At 43.1% G+C, this 23,067-nt stretch overlaps 1 protein-coding gene across 1 annotated transcript in view; it reads right to left on the reverse strand.

Moving 5' to 3' along the window:
- The window catches only part of Tex28 (testis expressed 28), a 21,254-nt gene extending 5,060 nt beyond the window's left edge, over nt 1-16,194 (reverse strand). The window contains exons 1-2 of the mRNA XM_015506940.2: nt 16,183-16,194; nt 13,237-13,967 (exon numbers count right to left, since the gene is read on the reverse strand). Coding sequence (XP_015362426.1) covers nt 13,237-13,967; nt 16,183-16,194 — 743 coding nt within the window. The remainder of the gene's footprint in view (nt 1-13,236; nt 13,968-16,182) is intronic.
- Between the last annotated feature and the right edge of the window lie 6,873 nt (nt 16,195-23,067).

Here is a 23,067-nt window from a genome sequence, read left to right on the forward strand (position 1 = left end):
TCCCTCCCTCCCTGCTTTCTCTCTTTCTCCAGGATAGACACTGATAATTTCAATATCAAACCAAAGACCCTACATTTGATTCCTCAATCCTCCAACATGCACGTGTACATGTGGACACACACACACACACACACTCACACACACTAATTTGGCAGAAAACTGGGAAATCTAAAAATAAACAAATGGATGGTTGAAAAATACATTGATTTGAATTAGCAGTCAGTGGGTACATTTAAGAACAGAATAGATCCAGGTAAGTAGAGTTTTAGTGGCCAATAGTTCAGAAGAAAATATTCAGGATGAAGAACAGTGATAAAAGATGTAAAAACATAGGCAGAACTCTAGGAGGTGCAGGAATATGGTGAAAAGATCTAACATGCATGTAGAAAGGGAGGAAGAAGAGAATAGGGCAGAAATTATATTTGAAAAGATAATAACCAAGAAGTTCCAAAACTGATAAAAGACATCAAGTTACAAACTGAAGGAGCAATGTAAACCCTGAGCAAAATCATACCCAATATCATCATAGCAAAGCCACTAAACATCCCAGGGGCTAGGGAGGCTGAGGCAGGAGGATCTTGAGTTCAAAGCCAGCCTCAGCAACTTAGTTAGTCCCTACGCAACTCAGTGAGACCCTATCTCTAAATAAAATATAAAAAGAGCTGGAAATGTTGCTCAGTGGTTAAGCATAACTGGGTTCAATCCCTGATACCAAAACAAAACAAAACACACCACTACACACACACACAAAGAGCACGAAAGGATCCTAAAAGAAGTCAGAAGAAAATAAGACTAATTATTTTCAAAGGAGGAACAATTAGAATGACAGCAGCCTTTTTTAACAAAAGAAGAAACCATGGAAGTCAGAAGCAGATTTTTTTCAAAATGCTTATTATTTTAAAGAAATAACTACCAACCTAGAATTCTATGCCTAGCAAAAATAGGCTTCAGAAATAAAATGGATGTATGACAAGTAGTAGGCAACAAGGTCATTCTGGCTGGGTAATTAATATTATAGAATTGTTTCAAAATATTAGGTGTGATATTTAGGCTATGTATTTCTAACAGAAAGCTCCATATTTCAGGCACACATGGAAATATTTACATATCAACTGATGAAGTGTCTGAACTTTACTTCAACACAATAGGGAAGTGAGGAACCAGTTCCGAGAGTTGCTCAGACCTGGGTGAGGCCTCTGAGAGATCCAAAGATGCAGGAAGCTCCCACCCAAAAGAAGTAAAGTCTAAGAGAAGTGAAAGTTCTTATGGCTTCTGACCAACACAATCTAAGCCCAGAAGAGAGGTTTAAACAGATACTTTGAGAAAAATCAGCCCAAGCCTGGACTCCTTAGACTGAGCACTCTCAGACCTTTCATGAAACCTCTGCTAACCATAGTCTTTTATCCCTGAAGAATGCCTCAAAGTGAATGATACCAGAACATTCCTGGGACAGAAGACCTAGGATTTGGATGCCCCCAGAGACCTGATATCCAGAAGGGAAAGAGAAGCACAGAGACCTGGCATATGCACTTCAGGGCATTTTCAATATAATGGACTATGAGAAAAATCATAAGTGCCATCATCTATGAATATACCTAGAAATGCAAAACAAAATGACATTCTTGTCCATTCCGTACTCAAGTAGTTTCTTTTTTATTTATTTTTTTAGTTCAGAGACCCTCACTATATTGCCCAAGCTGTTCTCAAAACTTTTAGGCTCAGCCAGAAGTGATAGCACATGCCTGAAATCCCAGCAGCTCAGGAGGCTGAGGCAGAAGGATCGTGAGTTTAAAGCCAGCCTCAGCAAAAGCAAGGCCCTAAGCAACTCAGTGAGACCCTGTCTCTAAATAAAATACAAAATAGGGCTGAGGATGTGGCTCAGTGGTCTAGTGCCCCTGAGTTCAATCCCTGGTACAAAAAAAAAAAGAAAAAAGAAAAGAAAAGAAAAAAAGCTTCTGTGCTCGAGTCATCGTACTACCACAGCCTCTGAGTAGTTGGGACTACAGATGTGTGCCACCACTCCTGGCTTTATTTTACTTTTTTGTTAAGATTGAATTCATAAAAAAATTAATGGTTTTAAAGTGAAAAATTCAGTGCAAACACCATTACCACCTAGTCCCAATGTTAGAGTCTGTAAACAAGTCAAGATGGCCCCTGGCATTTTGCCAGGGGGAGTGGTTTGTGAAGTAACGCTAGCGAGCCATTAAGTGTGGAGATTCCTTATTGGTTGACTGCTGTATCTAGTTTATGTTAATTAAGATAAGCTGTGTGGAATGTATATATACCCCTCCTGTCCTACAATAAACGGCTCCCACTCCTGCTGTATCAATCTACACAAGTTGCTTGTCACCCCCCGGTTATTTTGCCCAGCCAGCTGGGCTGCGGCATCCCAAGATATTTTCATCACCCCCAAAAGAAAACCTTGCAGCCATTAAGCAGTCATTCCCCATTACCTTATGTTTCCAGTCCCTGGCAACCACCAATCTGCTCTCTAACATGATCAGTTTCTTATCTCTGAATAACTGCCAGCAATTTATAAACAAGAGCAGGAAGAAGATCATCAGATACGTGGAATTGGTCCTAGAGAACTCACTAGACATTTTCAGAGCTAGGATATTGGGGCAATGGAGGCAGAGTGATGCTGGTGGAGAGGAGATGGCAGCAGGGATGAGGAACCCAGGGGGCATTGCCTGAAGGAAAAAAGAGGAAGGCAAGGTCGCATCAAGATCCTAATGGAATCCCTCAGCTCTTCACCCCAGTGTGCTCCAATAATGACTTCATCAAAACCTGTTAATGATTTTTCTTTTAAATATTTCAAGGACTTAGTTTGCAAACATGAAGCAGAAAAGAGTTGCTAAGTTAGTTTCATGAGCATCTACTTGGGGCTTAAATACAAACACTAAGCTAATTCTCACAACAGTTCCAAGGATCATTATTACCCTCATTTTACAGATATGTAAACTGAGCATTGGAAACTCCAAGCACTTTGTCCAAGCCATTCAGTAAATACAAGATACAGAGGAGGCTGGCTCAGACCTAAATCAGAATAAGCCTTCCTTCTTGACCCTGCCCTGATTTTCCCATAATGTAGTGTAATGGAGCCCCTCTTCCACCAAAGAATCTTAATTAAGCTTCTCCAGAGACCCTCACCATAAATGTTCTTTTAAAATTATTTTTAGTTGTACACAATACCTTTATTTTGTTTATTTATTTTTATGTGGTGCTGAGGATCGAACCCAGGGCCTCGAATGTGCTAGGTGAGCACTCTACCGCTGAGTCACAATCCCAGTCGCCTTTTTTTAAATTTTATTTTTTAGTTGTACACAATACCTTTATTTTGTTTATTTACATAATTGTTCTTGTTAACAGAATATCAGCAAAAATTCCTGCAAAAAACTTCAATGAGGGATAGGACTTCCTATTTTTGGTGAGGACTAAGTTGCTCTGCCTTGCCAAAGCTAAGTTCGGCCCCAGACTTGATGATGTTACTTCTGCTTTTGTGGTCAAACTTGTAAAACCTCTGACTAATATTAAAAAATGGGACAAAAAGCACTTGTCCTGTAAACCTTCAAGCCCCAACTCCCACTGGGTATAAAGTCCAAGAATATCCATACTCAAGGTCCAGAGAATTTTTTAGGTGATAACCCCTCTGAACCCTGTACCCAATAAACCCGCTTCCTGAAAATTCCTCAGGTGTCCATCCTCTTCTGTCCTACATGATTTGGCAACCCGTGTGGGACAGTGGAGGTCAAGACAGCTTTTCTGCCTCGCTTGTCTCTGGGTCTGTCTTCCTAGGCATGTGGGAAGACAACACGTCTCCTTGGTCCACCACAGGCAACTCTTTGCCTGTAAGTGAGGTGACTCATCCGGCATCCTGAGCTGCCACCCTGAGCACAACGGAACCCAACAGGAGCAGGAACGCCAGAACTAGGGAACTTGAGCACCCCAACTGAACAGGTAGGACCCAGATCCATTACTGGTTGCCCACCTGGCCTCCCCATAGAGGCCTCTTCAGGTGGAAGAGACGCTTGATCAACCCTGGGGGTCCTCAGTAACTTCCAAAGGAAGCAGAGCCAAAAAGGACCCGGGGAGTTGTCTGGGTAGTCATTGTTTGGGGTCAGAGAGAAGAAGGGAAACCAGGACTCGTTCTTCGGCTTTGGAGTTTTGGGAATTGGGTGTGTGAATGAGATGGACAAGGGCCGAAGCGAGTTTGGAGTCCCCATCCGTGCTTCTGTGGTTCCTCATATAGTCTGAGGCAGGTTTCCACCAATCAACATCTAGGTGAAAGCCCCAGGCCGGGGGTTTGTGCACACCTGCAAGGCTGAGAGGAGCCTAAGTCCTCGAGGAGGGGATGGCCACAGATGGATGAAGCGAGTCTTGTCCTAATTGTGTGACACCAATGCACAGTGCAACACGGGAGGCACACACAGTAAACTGAGTCCTTTGAAATGTATGTTAGAAAACTTTAAGAAAGGTTTTAAAGGCAACTATGGGGTGAAACTCAATCCACAAAAGTTATGTACGCCCTGCAAATTAGAATGGCCAACCTTTGATGTGGAACGGCCACCAGAAAGATCTTTAGACAAAAGTGTTATTGGTGAGGTCCTTTTAATACTTATCAAAACCCCTGGACACCCAGTCCAATTCCCTTATATTGACTGCTGGCAAGAGATAGCACAGAAACAGCCCCCTTGATTGAGAGCCTGTCTAGAAGGACAGTCCAAGCTGATGTTATCTCAAACTATAGTGGCCTCTAAGACCCAACAAAAGGGAACTGAACAGAAAAACCTGACAAAGAAAAGACAGAGAGGAAACCAGCTTTTCCCCCTGAGCCAGAAGAGAACCCATCACCTTACATGCCACTGTTCCTGACATTGCCAAGACCATTGAGGCAACAAGCTGTCCTCTCAGCCTCTTGTCCCCAGAGGCAGCAGACTGTGGCCCCCTCGACACTGGCTATTCCTTTCTCCTTATTGTCCTCAGTGCCAGAGGCTTCCCCAGAGCCAATGACTCCTTAATCCCCCGAGACCAAGGTGGGAAAATTGTTCCAAGAACAGAGGCATAACCGAGATGAGAGCTCTGCAGATGCCCTTACAAGAAACTAAAGACCTGCCTCTGTTGACCAGGAGGGAAATGTCTGAGGGGAACAATGCATTTTTGTGTGCTAGCCTTTTACCACCATTAATCTCTTAAACTAGAAAAAAAATCATACTCCCTCCTACATGGAGAAGCTACGTGGAGGGCCACGATTGATCTGATGCAGTCCATTATCCAGACAGACCAGCCCACCTGGGTTGATGGGTGAGTGACCCAAGCAGCTTTAAAGTGGCTAGAAGAACATACTGTGGATGCACAAGGCAGCATCCAAGCCTGTGCGCGGGCACAGTTCCCCAACACAGACCCGTGGGGGACCCCCACAAAGAGGGAGACCTCCTAGAGATAAAGAGGTATCAAGAGGCCCCCCCTAGGCAGCCTAAAAGAAGGGGGAAGGAGAGCCCTAAACGTGAGCAAGGTATCAGAAGTACTCCAACAGCCTGAGGAAAGCCCCAGCCAGTTCTGTGAATGACTAGGCGAGGCATCCCAACCCTTCCCTCCCTTTGATTCTGAGGCACCAAATAACCCGCAGGTAAACAAGCCCAGAGACATATTTGCAAGAGCTCCAAAAACCAGAGGACTTTGCTGAAAACAATGCCAGTGAGCTGATTAAAGTGGCCACCACAGTTTTCATCAACTGAGACCAAGAGGCACACCAAAAGATGAAGAAGGAGATGGGACTCCTTGCAGCTGCCCTCACCGCAAACCCAAAGGTCACTCAAAGGGCGGTCCCACCAGAACAAAGCCAAAACAAGTATCAAAATCGGGCCAGATGCAGGGCCAAAGGAAGGTCTGAATGGAAGGACCCCCTTATCTAGGAACAAGACTGAGACTAAGCTGATGTGCCTACTGCCATCTAGAGGGCCACTGGAAGAAAGAATGACCCCAACTAAAGGCCAATTGACCTGAACCAGGCTGCCACAGGGCTTCAAAAACTCACCAACCATCTGCTGGATGGTGCTGGCTTCTGATTTGAGAGCCTTTCCTGCAAAATGACTTGGATGCTGGCCTCTGATGTACAGGCACATTGACCCCATATGTAGATGATCCGTTGTTGGCTGGAGCAACCTGAAAAGACTGGATGAAGGGGACACAGCTGCTTCTTGTCCTCCTATGTGAAACTAGCTACAAGGTCTCAAAAAAGAAAGCCCACACACGCGGGCTGGGGATGTGGCTCAAGCGGTAGCGCGCTCGCCTGGCATGCGTGCGGCCCGGGTTCGATCCTCAGCACCACATACAAAAAACAAAGATGTTGTGTCTGCTGAAAACTAAAAAAATAAATATTAAAAAAAAAGAAAGCCCACATCTGACAAGAAAAAGTCAAGTACCTCGGTTTTTATCTAACTTAGAGATAACGGCAACTTGGCCCTAGAGGAAAGAGGAAGTCTGCTCAATTCTGGTCCCTTCTACTCACTGCCAGATCTGAGAGTTCTCGTGTGCTGCCGAATTCTGCCAGATATGGATCCCTATGCCTAGCTTTTCAGTTATAGCCAAGCCCCTCTATGAAGCCACAAAGTGGAGAGAACTGGATTCTCTGATGTGCAGGCTAGCACAGCAAAAGGCCTTTGAGGACATTAAACAAGCACTCACCAGTGCACCTGGACTAGGGCTCCCTGACTTCACAAAGCCCTTCTCTCTGTATGTCCATGCATGATCTGGAATAGCTGTTTAGTAGTCCTAATGCAAATGCTGGGGACATGGCACTGTCTAGTGGCCTATCTTTCTAAACAGCTAGACTCCATGATTCAAGGCTGGCCACCTTGTCTACTATAGGCCCTTGCAGCCATGGCCCTTCTGGTGTCAGAGGTTAACAAGTTGATTATGGGACAGGAACAGACAGGAACCCTGTACTGGCACTGTTGGAAGTACAAAGGACAATATTGGCTGACTAATGTGAGGATGGTCAGATACCAGGGCATGTTATGTGAAAATCCACATGTCCACCCTAAAGACTTTAAGCCCAGACTTTTAGCCCAGTAACTCTGTTGCCCATCAAGACAGCTCTGAGGTCATAGATAAACTGTTCCCCAGTATACCTGACCTGAGAGACCAGCCCCTCAAGGACCCTGAGTTGGAGTATTTCACAAATAAAAAAAGTTTCAGGGAAGATGGAATACCTCTTGCTGGGTATACAGTGATCACTCTGGACTCCATCATAGAGGCAAAACCTCTGCCTCAAGGAACATCAGCACAAAAGGCAGGACTTATCGCTCTGACTTGAGAATTCCTGTGTGCTTAGGCAACAGAAATCTGTGTCAATATCTACACAGACTCAAAGTATGCCTTCACCACCCTTCATGTTCACAAGAAGTTATATGAGGAAAGGGGGCTAATTAACTCAGGAGGAAAAGACATGAAATATGGACAGAAAATTCTTAATCTTCTAGATGCAGTGTGGGCTGTCAGAAAAGTTTCAGTTATGCATTGTCAGGGCCACCAAAAGGGGAACACTGTGGTTGCTCAGAGCAACTGAAGAGCAGACTGAGAAGCAAAATTTTCAGCTTACAAAAAACAGACAGAACAGGATGATGGGGATTTTCTGATGGCTGCATAGCCATCCGTGAGACTCTAGCCTGCCTTCATCAGATAGTTCCACAGGGGAGCACACATTGGCCACATGGCACTTGAGAATGTTCTGAGTCAGCATGTCTATGTCCCTGGGCTCACAAACATTTCCCAGGTGCTCTGTGAACAGTGCAAAACTTGTGCCCACAACAACCCATGCCAGGGGCTCAGGCTTCCACCAGGAATCCAAACTACAGGAGTTAATACCTTTTGAGAAACTGAAAGTTAATTTTACTGAGCTACTACGTTCATGGGGATATAAATATCTTTTGATTTTGGTGTACTCTTATTCTGGATGAAAGCCTTTCCAACCCACACTGAAGAAGTTCAAGAGGTAGCCAGGATGCTTCTCTGGGAAATTATTCCTAGATTTGACATTCCAATAACTATTGGCTCAGACAACAGACAACTTTTATGGCAGAGGTGATTTGATTATTGGCCAAGAGTTTAAATATCAGATAGAAGTTTACATACCGCCTATAGGCCACAGAGTTCTGGTAAAGTAGAAAGAATGAACAGGACTTTAAAGGCACAATTAGGTAAACTGTGTCAGGAAATTCACCTGCATTGGGACACACAGTTGGATGAATCTTGCAATAATCATACCGAGTGAAAGAAGCAAAAGACTACTTACTATTTGATTCCAGTTATATGAAGTTCAAGAATTGGCAAAACTAACCTAGGGTGACAAAAAACAAAATATTGGTTGCCTATCAGAGATGGGCATTGACTGGAAGGAGGCATGAGAGAGGCTTTTGGGGTGATGAAAAATTCTTTATTGGGATCTTAATTTGTCAAAACTCATTAATGTACACCTAAACTTAAATGCAATTTCACTATAAAATTACCTCAATTAGCCAGGCTTGGTGGCACATGCCTATAATCAGCTCAGGAGGCTGAGGCAGGAGGATTGAGAGTTCAAAGCCAGCCTCAGCAAAGTGAGGTGCTAGGCAACTCAGTGAGACCTGTCTCTAAATTAAATACAAAACAGGGGTGGGGATGTGGCTCAGTGGTCACATGCCCCTGAGTACAATCCCAGGTACCTCCCCCCAAAATTACCTCAATGCAAAAAGTACAAAAATAAATAAATAAATAAATAAATAAATAAATGGAGAGGCCATGGAACATGGAAGTCTGGAAAGACCCTCTGAAGAGCCTAGGGATGAAGTGATGGTGTGACTGTCCCAGGGCTGTTCTACAAAGTACCACAGACTAGGTGTTTTTTTCGGGGAGGCAGGTACTGGGGATTGAATTCAGGGGCACTCAACCCTGAGCCACATCCCAGCCCTATTTTATATTTTATTTAAAGACAGGGTCTCACTGAGTTGCTTAGCACCTCACTTTTGCTGAGGCTGACTTTGAATTCACGATCCTCCTGGCTCAGCCTCCCAAGCTGCTGAGATCACAGGTGTACGCCACTGTACCCAGCCAGATTGGGTGGTTTTAGCACCAGAAATAAACTCTTCCCAAGATGTGTACATCAAGGTGCTGAGGTGCTGGCAGGATGGGTTCCCTCTGGGGGCTGTGTGGGAGAATCTGGCATGGGCCCCTCCCAGCTTCTGGTCTGCAGCAAATCCTAGGCGTTCCTTTGCTTCTGCTGCACCACCCCGACCTGTCTTCACATGACGTCCTCCCTCTGCATGTGTCTGTGTGCAAATCTCCCCTTCTGGTAAGGACACCAGCCTTGTTGGATGAGAGACAACTCCAGTAGGACTGCCTGTTAATTTAACCAGTTGTATCTGCAACAACCCAATCTCCAAATAAGGTCACACTCGGAGGGAGTGGGGGTGAGGATTCCAACACATGAATTTGGGGGACAAAATTTGACTCATTACACTGCCCAAAGTAAACCAAATGCTAGAACCTTAAATCTTCCCAGGAGCCCTGTGCATGGTGTTGTTATCTGTGGCTTTCACGGATAAGGAAACACACACTGAGAGAGGGAAGACACAATGTGTGACCATGCTGGTGGTGGCCAGGGAATCTCTGCTCCAGGGTGCCTAACTCCATGCCCTGGGCTCTCCCTAACACCTGCCAGCTCCAGTGCTCACTGTGAATCTGGCAGGCTGGGACAGAGCCTCGCTGCACTCTGACCCCTCCTTCCTATGCACCACATTTCCCTAAGTCCAGCACAGATAACGCAGCAGGCTAACCAGGAACCTGGAGGACTCTGACGTGCTTGATGCTAAGCCCACGGGCCACAGAGGCATTTTGTGTCCCCCTGGCACCTGTGGACGTGAAGAGGACTATGGGGGCAGGGAGATGGGCAGTGGAGATTTGGATTGTAAGTGAGAACTGTAAGGAAAGTGTCTCGCCCTGGGCAGCTCCTAAAAGGGATTGGGGCTCTTGATCCTGTGCTTGGACTCCCAGTGAAGTGGGATTTAGGGTAACATTGACTGTCTTGGAACACACCCTTCCTCTTGTGCTGGCCTGTGCTTTCTGGGCATTCTGGGACCTTAGGGGACAGGACCAGATCAACCTATTACACTGCCCTATGAAGAGCTGGAGAAGTGTGTCAAAAGGTCAGGCAAGTTAAAAGAGCCAAAAGCTGTCAGATAAAGACGACAAGACCAGTTTGTTGTCATCTAGCAGAGTCTTGAGTGAGCTGATGTCATGGCATCACCTGCCCACCAAGTCTGAGGTTAAATTTAGGTAAATAGGAATCAGGCCCCAAACAACATCATCCTCCTGCTAGATTTTCTCCTAGGATCCCTTTGCTAGCAAAGCAATAAAACTTCTTTAAAAAGAGGGAGGGAGGGAGGGAGGGAGGAGGAGGAGGGAGAGAGAGAGAGAGAGAGAGAGAGAGAGAGAATGTTCCAGCGAGCACTGGGCTCCAGGCATTGAACCATCCACTGGGGCTACAAATGTGAAGTAGGAAGTTGAAGGCCTTGCCTGTATGAAAGCCAACATTGGACAATTAAGTACCCCAAAGTGAGAGATGCCCTGGAGCTGGGCAGGGAAGACCTAGTTGTGGTCCTCAGCAGTGATGATGATTTTGTCCAGGTCCAGTCTAGGGGAGCAGCCCGGCACCTGGCTGCCTCAGCAGCAACAGAGACCACTGCCTTTGACCATGAAACAGAAGTCAGCCAGGCATCCTGCAGGACAGAGAGAGTGGGGAATATTATTCAGCCATTAAAAATGAAGGTCTGATGCCTACCACAAAATGAACAAACCTTGAAAAAAATCATTCCAAACACAATAGGCCACATCGTGCATAATCTCATTTATATTAAATGTCCAGAAGAGGCAAATCAACAGAGACAGAAAACAGATTTGTAAGTACATGGAACTGAAGCTGGTGAATGGGGATTGACTGCATAATGGGCACAAATTCTCCTTTTTTGTGTGTACCAGGAATTGAACCCAGGGGCTCTTAATCACTGAGCCACATCCCCAGCCCGTTTTATTTATTATTTTGAGACAGGTCTCACTGAGTTGCTTAGGGCCTCACTAAGTTGCTGAGGCTGGCCTTGAGTTTGTGTTCCTCCTGCCTCAGCCTCCTGAGCCACTGGGATTACAGGCGTGTACCAAAGTACCCAGCAAATTCTCCTTTGGAGATGATGAAAATGTTCTACAACTAGATTGACATAGTGGTTGTACAACACTGTAGAAATATTCAATGCCACTGAATTGCACACTTCAATATGGTTAATGTCATGTGAATTTTTTTTAAGTGCACTTTTGCTATAAATTTGTTTAAAATAGTTGCTGCCTTGGCAGCATCCACTATCAGGCCCGATGTAAGTAATGTGAAACCCAGTTGCACACTGCCACCTTTGCCTTAAATAAAATTTATGTTCCCTGTGTGGTTGTTTGAAATTAGTTCACTTATTTCTTATCTTACTGACTCAATCAAATCTCACAGCTGCTGACCATGATAGAGCCCAGAATCATGTAAATATGCTTCTCTCTATGCATATTTTTGTTAAAGTAGCCCCTATGGGAAAGCCTAAGGGCTGACACCCATAGACTTGAGAGGCTCAGGCCCACAAGTTCCCCCTTGTACCTGATAGTTGAGCTCCTATTACCCCCAGACTTAACCTCTCAGGGACCCATGAGTAATACATTTTTTCCATTCCTACATTTTTGTTTCACATCTTTTTGTCATCCTCTGACACTCACACCCCTACTTAACTTTCCCCACTCTCTTCAAGAATAGCTATCTTGGCTTAGGGCCATTCTTTTTTTTTTTTTTTTAAGAGAGAGAGAGAGAGAATTTTTTAGCTTTCAGCAGACACAACATTAGGAAAAAAAAATCTCAACAGTAAAAATTATGATACCTCTCTTGGAATCAGATTTAACTGTGATAAATGTCCCAGGACTTTTGGGTTGAAATCTCAGGTCATGACACACCACAAATTTTCCTATCACAGGGGCCTGGGTGGTGGTCACATAGGCATTGTCACTGGGTGACATTGAATGGACCTGAACACATATGTCACATATAGTGCATGAGAGGTTAAGAGTGTACCCAAGCATGAGTCTCACTGACCCGTGTTATATAGAAACGCATGAGGATGTCTGTAAGTGCCACCCAACTCTATTCTTGCTTGATATAAATCTGACCTTGGGGATGTTATTTCAATGAAGAGATTTTTAAGACTCCCAAGATTTTAGATTTGGTTGCTATGTCCTATAAAAATGATCTCCAAAAGAAAACCATAATTCTGACTGGTCTTCTTACTTTGATTTCCCTTCATGGATTCTTAGACCATATAAATGTTGGTAAGATTTCCCTGGGAAAACCAAAGATGATGATTCCCATTTGCTTCTTCTCCCACATATGTGTAGGCAGTAAAAGGACTGAGAGTTCTTATTTTTGGGAAATTGCTGAGAATCTTGGCTCACCTAAGTGAATCTCTCCCTCCCTTTCCAGGCTGTTAGAAGGATTAATGTTAATTAGCAATAGACTATAGTGACAGTGACAGGGGAGGAAGCATGGTGCCTCAGAGGTCCAGTGGGAACCCAGAGAAGGGCCCCAAGAGGAGTAGATTAGATCCTTTGAGGTCACCACTCCCTTTTTTTTAAATTGGTGGGCTTTAGTTTTGTCTTAGAGAAAAATAAAATTGAGCCACTGCACATTGTGGAGAAAGCATGTGGAAGAAGACATTCATTTTCAGATGGAATGTCCAGTGCTTGACTTTGTGCCCCAGCTCAATCATGTAGGCACACAGGTGAAGAGATTGGGGCTAGCAAGACAATACCACTCCTAACCAACCCTTCCAGCAGATAGGGCCTAGGGGATGATGCCTTACTAACTAATGTCACCTGGCTGCCTCCTGCCATTGTAGTCAAGACCACCCAATCCAGTGCTCCATAGAGACCTGGCAGGGACCTCTGAGATGGAGCCTATTTAGCCAGGAAGGGACAAATAGGTGTGGGGCAATAGAAAGAGGACCCTGCCTTCTCCACTGCAGGGCCTAGCCACCAAGAGAAATGCAGATCAATTCTTCCCACCTGACTCTCCAAGCCCTTGTCCCTGGCTCCTTCTCAGACAGCCCCCACCAGGCAGGTCCCAATTGTCCCTCGCTTGCTTCTGGTCTCCAGAACCAAGATGGAAGAAGGGGCTCACCTCACCTGCATTTTTCCTCCTGAAGGGACTCCAGTGACATCTGCAGGTCCATCAGATACCTCCCCTTAAGGTCCTGGTAGTACACTTGAAGGTCAATGTGGAACTTATTAACTTCTGTCAGCTCTTCCTTCACCTTCTGCAATTGTAGCTTTCGTTTCTGGGACATGTGCTTTGTCTCTGAGAAATTCTCCTGTTGCAAGTCTGAGAAGTGACTCTCCAGAGTGAAGGGTCTGGTGACATCAGGCAAGTTGGAGGATAGACCATCTTCCTCACCCAGCTTGGGGGACTTGGAAACCGTGGCCTTTGCACTGGGCTGCTCACAGTTGTCCAGACTGCTTTCCACCTTAAGTACTGAGCCCTTGGACCTACAGTCTTCCTCCAGTTCCTGGAGCTGCTGATGACACTGATGGAGCCTTCGCTCTATCTGGGCAATGGTGGCAGAAGTGCGCTGATTCACCTTCTCAAAGGCCTTCCGGATATGTGGAGCTTGATGCCTGTCAGCTTTGGACACTAGCTTGAGGTAGCTCACAGTGTTCTCATCCCGACTAGCCTTCTCCACTTTCAGCTGCTCTGAGAGGTAGAGGATGCGGTGCTTGACACTTTCCTGTAAATTCCGGGAAAGTTCTCCCTCTGAAAGGCTGGAATGCCCATTGGGATCATCCTCGCTGGATGACAGAGACCTGCAAGAAGGCACACTGGAGGGAAGTGTTGCACTTGGGCTCTTGACGTATTCTGCCTATAGTGGGAAACAGGAAATAACAAATCAGGTTCTCTGTGAGCCACAGATGGAGACTTGGACACATTATGACTTCACTGCATAAAAATATTTATATATATGTATGAATACTAATGTGCAAAATTTGTGCACTCAAGATGTGCTCAACACGGACTGGGAGGTCAAGTTCAATTTATGGGCCCTGCTCCCCTCTGTTCAGCACTTGACTCCTTCCTTTATAGGTGTACCTTACTATGATCCTCAGATCAGTAGAATCTCCCCTCTATATCTTGTTCTTGTACCTCTTCTACTTTCTCTTCCAAGAATTACAAATTGTGAGTCATTTTTGTAAAGAACTATTCTAGTAGCCAGTCATGGTGGTGCATGAATGTAATTCCAGTGACTTAGGAGGCTAAGGCAAGAGGATCACAAGTTTGAGGCCAGCCTGAACAATTTAGCCAGACCCTTAACAACTTAATAAGATCCACTCTCAAATAAAATATAAAAAGAACTGTGGATATAGCTCAGTGGTAAAACACCCCTGGATTAAAACATCAGCACCAAAAAAAAAACCCCTCTGTTCTTGTGAAAGTATGAATAATCTCATTCCTATTAACTCATATTGCTTGCCGGATTGCTACTCCCAGAGAGCTAGGCAGAGAGATTTGCATCGTAACAGGTTCAGTTGTGCCTGCAGTCATTCATTCTACACATTATTCTCTGAGTGCCCATGATGTGGTACAGAAGCCAGACATGTTTCTTGCTTTTACACAGCTTACAGTCCAGGGTGGAAAATTCTATCATGACACCAAAGAATGAGTTTCTCACATGGTGAGTGATCACTTTGCCTTTCTCAAGATGGCAAGAGCATCACTGTGGTACAGGATAGTGGAGATAGTAAGGACAGAGGGAGGTGAAGAGAGATCAGGTGGAGCTTCTGTTCTGTTTCTACTTTGAAACTGTGAGCGCCTTCACAACAGTTTGTCATCTGAAAATGCCCTCCTGGTGGCAAATAGGAAATGACTATATTGTACTAGACATCTTAAGTCTGTGTATCTTATTGCATGTAAGTTATATCTCAATTAAAACATAATGTATACCACTGCATGCCCAGAAGACTGGCAAAAATTCATACTAACAATAATACATGTTGGCAAGGACATGGGGCATCAGGATCTCTCAATCACTATTGCTGGGAAAGTAAACTGGTACAACTCCTTTGGAAAAGCATGTGGTAGTAGTGTAAAGTAGAAGGCATAGTCCAGGATGCACTGAATGGTCCAGAAACTGAATTTGTAGACAATATCTCCTGTGTCCACTAATGTTCTCAGTAACCAACTACTACAAACCACCCACCTGCCCATATTCACCAATATATTATTATATTACAAAAGAAATGAACTACAGTCTTGAGAAACATGAATGAATCTCACAAGCATAATGTTGAACAAAATAAGCAGAAAATTCATACTACATATTATTCTTTTGTGTAAACTTGAAGAGCAAGCAAAAATAAGTAACATTGTAGGTGGCAAAACTATAAAAGAAAGGAATGGGTATGAATAACATAAACATCAGAATGGGGGTTCTCCTTAGGATGGGAGAAGGTAACTGTGAATGGGGTAACACACAGAGGTTGGGTTTCTTGGCCTGAGTAGTAGCTAAGTATATGTTCACTTTATCCTTATTTCTTAAAATATATGTTGATTTTTTTAGATATTTTTTAGTCATAGTTGGACACAATACCTTTATTTTTTTATTTTTATGTGGTGCCAAGGATTGAACAGAGCAAAACAAAGTATCCAGAATGCAGCTAAGAGGCATGAAGAAATATAAAAATTGGAAAAAAATCTGGGTGCAGTAGTGCACACCCATAAGGATTGGGAATTTAAAGCCAGCCTCAACAATTCAGTAAGACCCACTCTCAAAATGAAATAAAAAAATAAAAAGGGTTGGGGATGTGGCTCAGTGGCTGAATGCCCCTGGATTCCATCCTCAGTACAAAAAAAAATGGAAAAATAGAAACATGGAAGAGAGTGTGAGAAGGTCTAATAAAAATCTCATCACTATGTCAGAGAAAATAAAGCAGTGACAACATTTGAAGACATACTTCCTAAAAACTTTCCTGAACTAATAGAAGACAAATTTAAGAATCCCAACAAATCCCAAGCAGGAAAAACAGAAACAGATTTGTACCTAGACAAGATATTAAAGGCAAAGAAATAAAGCTGATTACCTTTAAAACCATGACTTTTAAACTGCAAGATGACTTCTTAATAGCATCAATGAAACCCAGAAGATGGTTGACAATCTTCAATATGCTGAGAGAAAAACATTTGGAAAGAAAAAAATTAGTTCATATTCAAAGCATCAGAATTTGTAATTTACAATTGCATGGGAAACTGGAAGACAATGAAGGAATACCTTCAATATTCTTAAGGGAAAGTTATTGTCCAACCTATAATTCTATACCCAAACTGTCAACTGTGAGTTTAGAAAAAAAAAATTTCAGTGCTGGGGATGAAACTCAGGGCTTCGCACATGGTAAGCTTGAGCTCTACCACTGAGCTACACCCCCAGCTCTGACTTGAGTTTAGACTAATGACATTTTTGGACATGAAAGAACTCAAATAATTTACTTCTTCTCTATTCTTCTTTTAGAGGCCTTTTTGTAGAAACAGTGCACCACCAAAATCAGGGAAGTAAAGGTGGTAACTAGGAAACAGGGGACTCAAGCCAACAAAGAACTGAACACCATCTCTGGAATGATGGAAGGAGACCCCAGGCTCATGACTGGGTAGAAGGCCCAGAGAGCAAGTCAAAAATACCCCAAAATCTGGGTGCAATGGCACATGCCTATAATCCCAGTGACTTGGGAGGCTGAGGCAGGAGGATTGCACATTCAAAGCCAGGCTTAGCAACTTAGTGAGGCCCTAAGCAACTCAGGGAGACCCTGTCTCTAATAAAATATAAAATAGGGCTAGGATGTGGCTCAGTAGTTAAGCACCGCTGGGTTCAATCCCCAGTACCAAAAAAAAAAAAAAAAAAAAAAAAGACCCAAGAAAGCTCCTAGGAAAGGAACTATGAAAATGCCAGACATCTTTAAACAAATGGATAGGAAATTCAGAGAGTTGGGAGAAGTGCTGAACAAACAAGCAAAAACGAATGGGGATACAAATGTTGACTCCAAGAAAAACAAAATGTTGGGAAAGGAAAAGAAATCACAGTAATTACATAATTATGAGTAGAGCTTCCATGGACTTGGTAATGTAACATGAAGAGATGACCTAAATGAAATTATTATGCACTATGCTGAAAGGATGGAGGAACAGGAAGTATGTGTTGGTTGGGGATGGAGAGGCAGGTCAAGTCAATCAATAATTCCTAAAACATAAAAAGAGAAAGCAATAGCACTACTATTTAGAGAAGGTAAATGACAAAAGAAAGTACTAAAAGTGTGCAAACTGGTTGATTCTGGGGAGTGGTTGGAAGACATGAATTGCTATTTTTTAAATACATTTTTTTAGTTGTAGATGAACACAATACTTTTATTTTGTTTATTTTTATGTGGTGCTGAGGATCGAACCCAGTGCCTCACACATGCTAGGCAAGCGCTCTACCTCTGAGCAACAATCTCAGCCCCTGGGACTGCTATTTTGTAGAAGTAACTAACTCTGAACTTGGGGTCAGCAAACTAGGCTCCAAACTATGCCTATGTTTGTATGGCTTATAAACTAAGAGTGATTTTTAATGTTTTTAAAGAGTTAAATCAAATTTTTTCTAAATTTCAGTTCTTCCTTTATTTTTTTAACATTTATTTTTTAGTTGTAGGTGGACACAATACCTTTGTTTTATTTATATGTGGTGCTGAGGATCGAACCCAGTGCCTCACGCATGCTAGGCAAGCGCTCTTCCACTGAACCACAACCCCAGCCCTGAAATGTCTCAAACTAGGTAAAGATTATATGAGATTCAAGCCATGCTCCTGCATTTCCTTATTGCCTATGGCTGCTACAAGGGCAGAGTTGAGTAGTTACAGAGACCATGTGGCCTAAAATACAGGCTCTTTACAGAAAAATTTTGCTTAACCTGCTTTAAATTATATTCATGTACACTACTGACAAATATAAGAACTAAACTTGGGGCAGGGTACCAGGAATTGAATCCAGGAATGCTTAACCACCAAGCCACATTCCCAGCCCTTTTTTATACTTTATTTAGGGACAGGGTCTTGCTCACATGCCTTGTTAAGTTGCTTAGGATTGCTTTGAATTTGCAATCCTCCTGCCTCAGCCTCTAGAGTTTCCGGAATTATAGGCATGTGCCACAAAGCCCGGTTAACTAAATAATTTTTTAAAGAGCAAGTTTCAATCACGGAAAATAAAAATTTGTTTATGACTTGTTCTGGGAGTAAGTTTATAGATACAATAAAAAAGTTGAAATTGAGAGAAAAAATATGTTGATTGAAAAAAATTAAAGGTAAACACCAACAGAACAGAAACCACATACAAAACATCCAAACAAACATGTGAAATGGAAATGGAATTTGTTTAATGAAAAGAAGAGGAGGGAAGCAGGCATGGTGACTCACACCTGTAGTCCCAACTACTTGAGACTCTGTGGCAGAAGGATTGCTTGAGCCCAGGAGTTTGGGGCCAGCATGGACAACATGGCAAGACCATATCAACAAAAACAACAAAGCAAGCAAACAGGAAAAAAAAAGGAAGGAAAGAAGTAACAAAAAGAAATAAGACCAAAACGTAGGCTCTCTCTTCACCTTATTGATTATTTCTTTTGCTGAGAATAAGCTTGTTAGTTTGAATCCATCCCATTTATTAATTCTTGATTTTATTTCTTATGCTTTAGGAGTCTTGCTAAGGAAGTTGGGGCCTAATCCGACGTGATAAAGATTTGGGCCTACTTTTTCCTCTATTAGGTGCAGGGTCTCTGGTCTAATTCTTAGGTCCTTGATCCACTTTGAGTTGAGTTTTGTGCATGGTGAGAGACAGTAGTTTAGTTTCACTTTGAATACAAGCAACAGTAAGTGTTGGAAGGATGTGGGAGAAAAGGCACACTCATACATTGATGGTGGGATTGCAAATTGGTGCAACCACTCTGGATAGTAGTAAGGAGACTGCTTAGACTACTTGGAATGGAACCACCATTTGAATCAGCTATCCACTCCTTGGTTTATAGCCAAAGGACTTAAAATCAGCATTCTACAGTGACACAGCCACATCAATATTTATAGGAGCTCAATTCACAACAGCTAAACTGTTGAAGCAACCTAGATGCCCTTCAATAGATAAATGGATAAAGAAACTGTGGTATATATATACAATGGAATATTACTCAGCATTAAAAGAGAATAAAATGATGGCATTTGCAAGTGGATGGGTGGAATTGGAAAACATAATATTAAGCAAAATAAGCCAATCCAAAAAAACAGGGGCCAAATGTTTTCTGTGATAGGTGGATGGTGATCCATAATGTGGGGGGAGGGACATGAGATGAGTGGAGGAACTTTGGATGGGGCAAAGTGCAGGGGGCAGGGGGTAAGGGGGTAGGAAAGATGGTGGAATGAGATGGACATCATTACCCTAGGTACATGCATGATTGCATGAATGATGTCACTCTACTTCATGTACAAACAGAGAAGTGAAAAATTCTGCTCCGTTTGTGTACAATGAACTGAAGAGTTTTCTACTGTCATGTATAACTGATTAAAGCTAAAGAAAAAAAGAAATAAGACCAGAGTCTCGGGAGGCTGATGCAGGAGGATCACAAATTCAAAGCCAGTCTCAGCAACTTAGCAAGGTGCTAAGCAACTCAGTGAGAGCCGGTCTCAAAATAAAATACAAAATAGAGCTGGGGATGTGGCTCAGTGGTCGAGTGCCCCTGAGTTCAATTCCCTGTACAAAAAGAAGAGGAGGAGGAGGAGGAGGAGGAGGAGGAGGAGAGAAGATATCAGAGATATCAGAGTAAATATAAAATAGAATGTCAATAAAATGTGATTTAACTCTATACCATGTTCTTGAGGAGATGACTCAATATTGTAAATGAGGCAACCAAAAAAAAAAAAAAAACTTGTACGTAACCTCTACAGTCCATAAAAACATAATTAAAAACTCAACGAGAATGACTTATGAATCTTAAAATAACTGATTCCAAAATAGCTGATTTTTATTTGGAAGATAAAATGCAAAAGAGCAGCTAAGTGATCTTTGAAAAAATAGTAAATAAGGTCTTGGGTAAATGGACTACTTCTTCACAATAATAAGATCCATACAGAATAAAGAACCAAACATTTTAAAACTATGAAAGTAACCAGGTGCAGTGGCAAAATTCTGTAACCTCAGAATCTCAGGAGGCTGAGGCAGGAGGACTGCAATTTCAAAGCCAGCCTCAGCAACTTAGTGAGGCTCTAAGCAACTTAGCGAGACCCTGCCTCAAAATAAAATATAAATGGGCTGCAGATGTTAAGCTCCCCAGGGTTGAATTCCTGGTATAAATAAATAAATAAATGGCTTATGAATAAAAAACTTATTTCAAAAACTTTGACAGCATTAAAAAGACACAATAAAGTATTTTATATAGTTTCGGTGGAAATGACCTTTCTAAGACTCAACCCAAAATACCATGGGAAAAGATTTACATATTTATTATGTACAATATTTTCTAAACTTCTGTGTAGAGAGGGAGAAAAACCCAAAGTTGAAAAGAAGGAACATTTAGGTTTAGGCTCAAACACTTGAGTATGCCTTTAAAATAAGGTATCTGAGGTGCATGATAGTACACAGCTGTTATACCGTCTACTAGTGAGGCTGAAATCAAAGGATTACAAGTTTGAGGCCAGTGTGGGCAATTTAAGGACACCCTTTCTCAAATTTAAAAAATAATAAGAAAATAAAAAGGGCTGGGGATGCAGCTGAGTGGTAGAGCCGTTGCTTAGCATGCATGAGGCCCTGGGTTCCATCCCTAGTAGTACAAATCAGTAAATAAATAAAATAAAATACAGTAAAATATGTCCTTCAATATTAAAAAGAGGAATCTATTGAGGGAAAAAAAGACTTGGAATATGTGGAATAGATAAAAGACAGCTACCTCAGCAGTCAAATGCGGCTTGTGCCAGAGAAAGTTCTAGAAAGTAAAATGGCTCAGAAATGATGCTGTATCTCAGGATATTGAGCCTGCGTCAACATCTTGGGGCCTGGGCTGCTGTGGGTGAGGATTGGCTAATCACAAACTTTGAAATTGTAGTGTCAATGTTTCTTAAAAAATATTTTTTTAGTTGTATGTGGACACAATACCTTTATTTTATTTGTTTTTATGTGGTGCTGAGGATCAAACCCAGTGCCTCACACGTGCTAGGCGAGTCACAGCCCCAGCTCTGTAGCGTTAATTTTTAAATACTGCCGGTAAATGCGCACAATGCTGGCTTTAACATTGTAACTATTTTAAAGCATGTAATGCGGTTTAGCCTAGTCACTACCTGGAGAATCACCAACACTATCTAGTTCCAGAACTTTTTATTCACCCCAAAAGACCATCCTATACTATCCTCAAAGGGGAACACCTTTGGAACTAAGAACATAAGGAAAGATATAAAGAAATGTAATATTTTGTAGAATATGGAATATGTACTGACAAATATTTAATATTCATTCACATGGGTGTGCGGAAGGAGCGACGGGGGCGGAAGGATAAGACCGCGGAGGGAGCGGCCCGCGCACGAGGCCGGGCACTAGGTTATGTGAAGACGTGAGAGCACAACGGCCACATTTGTTTGGCGGAGCACGGACAGTATCGCAGCTGTGTCTGATATTGAGACTGGCAGTTTGATGGCCCAGGAGGCCAGACCCGACAAGAAGACAGTGCAGGTGTTGCGGGATATGGCTAACCGCCTGCGCATCCATTCCATCAGGGCCACTTGCGCCTCGAGCTCTGGGTAAGGCACCCTTATCGAACGCGGCCTCGTGTAGCTTGTCGGCCACTATGATAGTGAGGTTCTGAGGAGAAGGGAGCCGTGGGTTGCTTAGTAGGCTCTTTATAAAACTATGCTCCCCTCCGGTCGAAGGCTTGGGTCCCTGCCTCTGTCTCACAGCCAGGACTCTGGAAGGCCCTAGGGCCTCACCGGTTAGTAGAGAAGAATCTGGAACCCAATAACAGATGGTGTCCCTGGAACGAAATCGGGTCAGCTATTTTTACCCAGTAGCTGGGCTTCTTAGGTTGGCAGTCGCGCTGGTTTACTGACCCTAACCATTGTGGCGATAAAAGAGGTAACGGCTGGAAATGTTGCTCTATCGTAACTGCTTACCTAGATATACGAGGCCCTTGGTTCAATCCCTAGTATTGCCAACCAACTGAAAATTCTTGGCAATTAAAAATCGGAGCAAAATAGACTGCTTGCCTTGCATGCACAAGGCCATGGGTTCAATTCCCAGCACCAAAAAAAAAAAAAAAAAAAAATCGGAACAAAGATGCTCACTGGAGTTTGCTAATATTTTCTTCATATTTTTACATCAGTATTCATAAAGACAGTTATTCACTCTGGTTTTCTTTCTTTCTTTTTTTGGGGGAAGGGAGATACCAGGGATTGAACTCATGGGCACTAGACCAGTGAGCCACATCCCCAGACCTATTTTGTATTTTGTTTAGAGACAGGGTCTCACTGAGTTGCTTAGCGCCTCGCCATTGCTGAGGCTGGCTTTGAACTTGTGATCCTCCTGCCTCAGCCTCCCATGCTGCTGGGATTACAGGAGTGCACCACTGCGCCTGCTCTTTGATGTTTATTTAATTACTCTTTTTTTTTTCTTTCTTTTTAAATTTTTTCTTTGACGCCCCCCTCTCTCTATTGGAAATGAGATTTCGCTATTTCACCAAGTCTGGCATTAAACTCCTGGGCCCCAGCGATCAATCACCCTGCCCCTCCAAATTAGCCAGGACACAGGCTCATGCCGCTGTGACTGGCTAAGGAAGGAGTTTGTAATTATTGTGGAGTACTTCACTGTCACTGCTCGCTTCATGGAATGGCTTTTGGAATGTTACACCTTCCGTTTATGGCTCTACCACCCGAATGCACCCGATCTCATCCAAAATGTTCCACCTTCCTTTTTTTTTT

Source organism: Marmota marmota, unplaced genomic scaffold (assembly GCF_001458135.2).
Source record: "Marmota marmota marmota unplaced genomic scaffold, marMar, whole genome shotgun sequence".
NCBI lineage: Eukaryota > Metazoa > Chordata > Mammalia > Rodentia > Sciuridae > Marmota > Marmota marmota.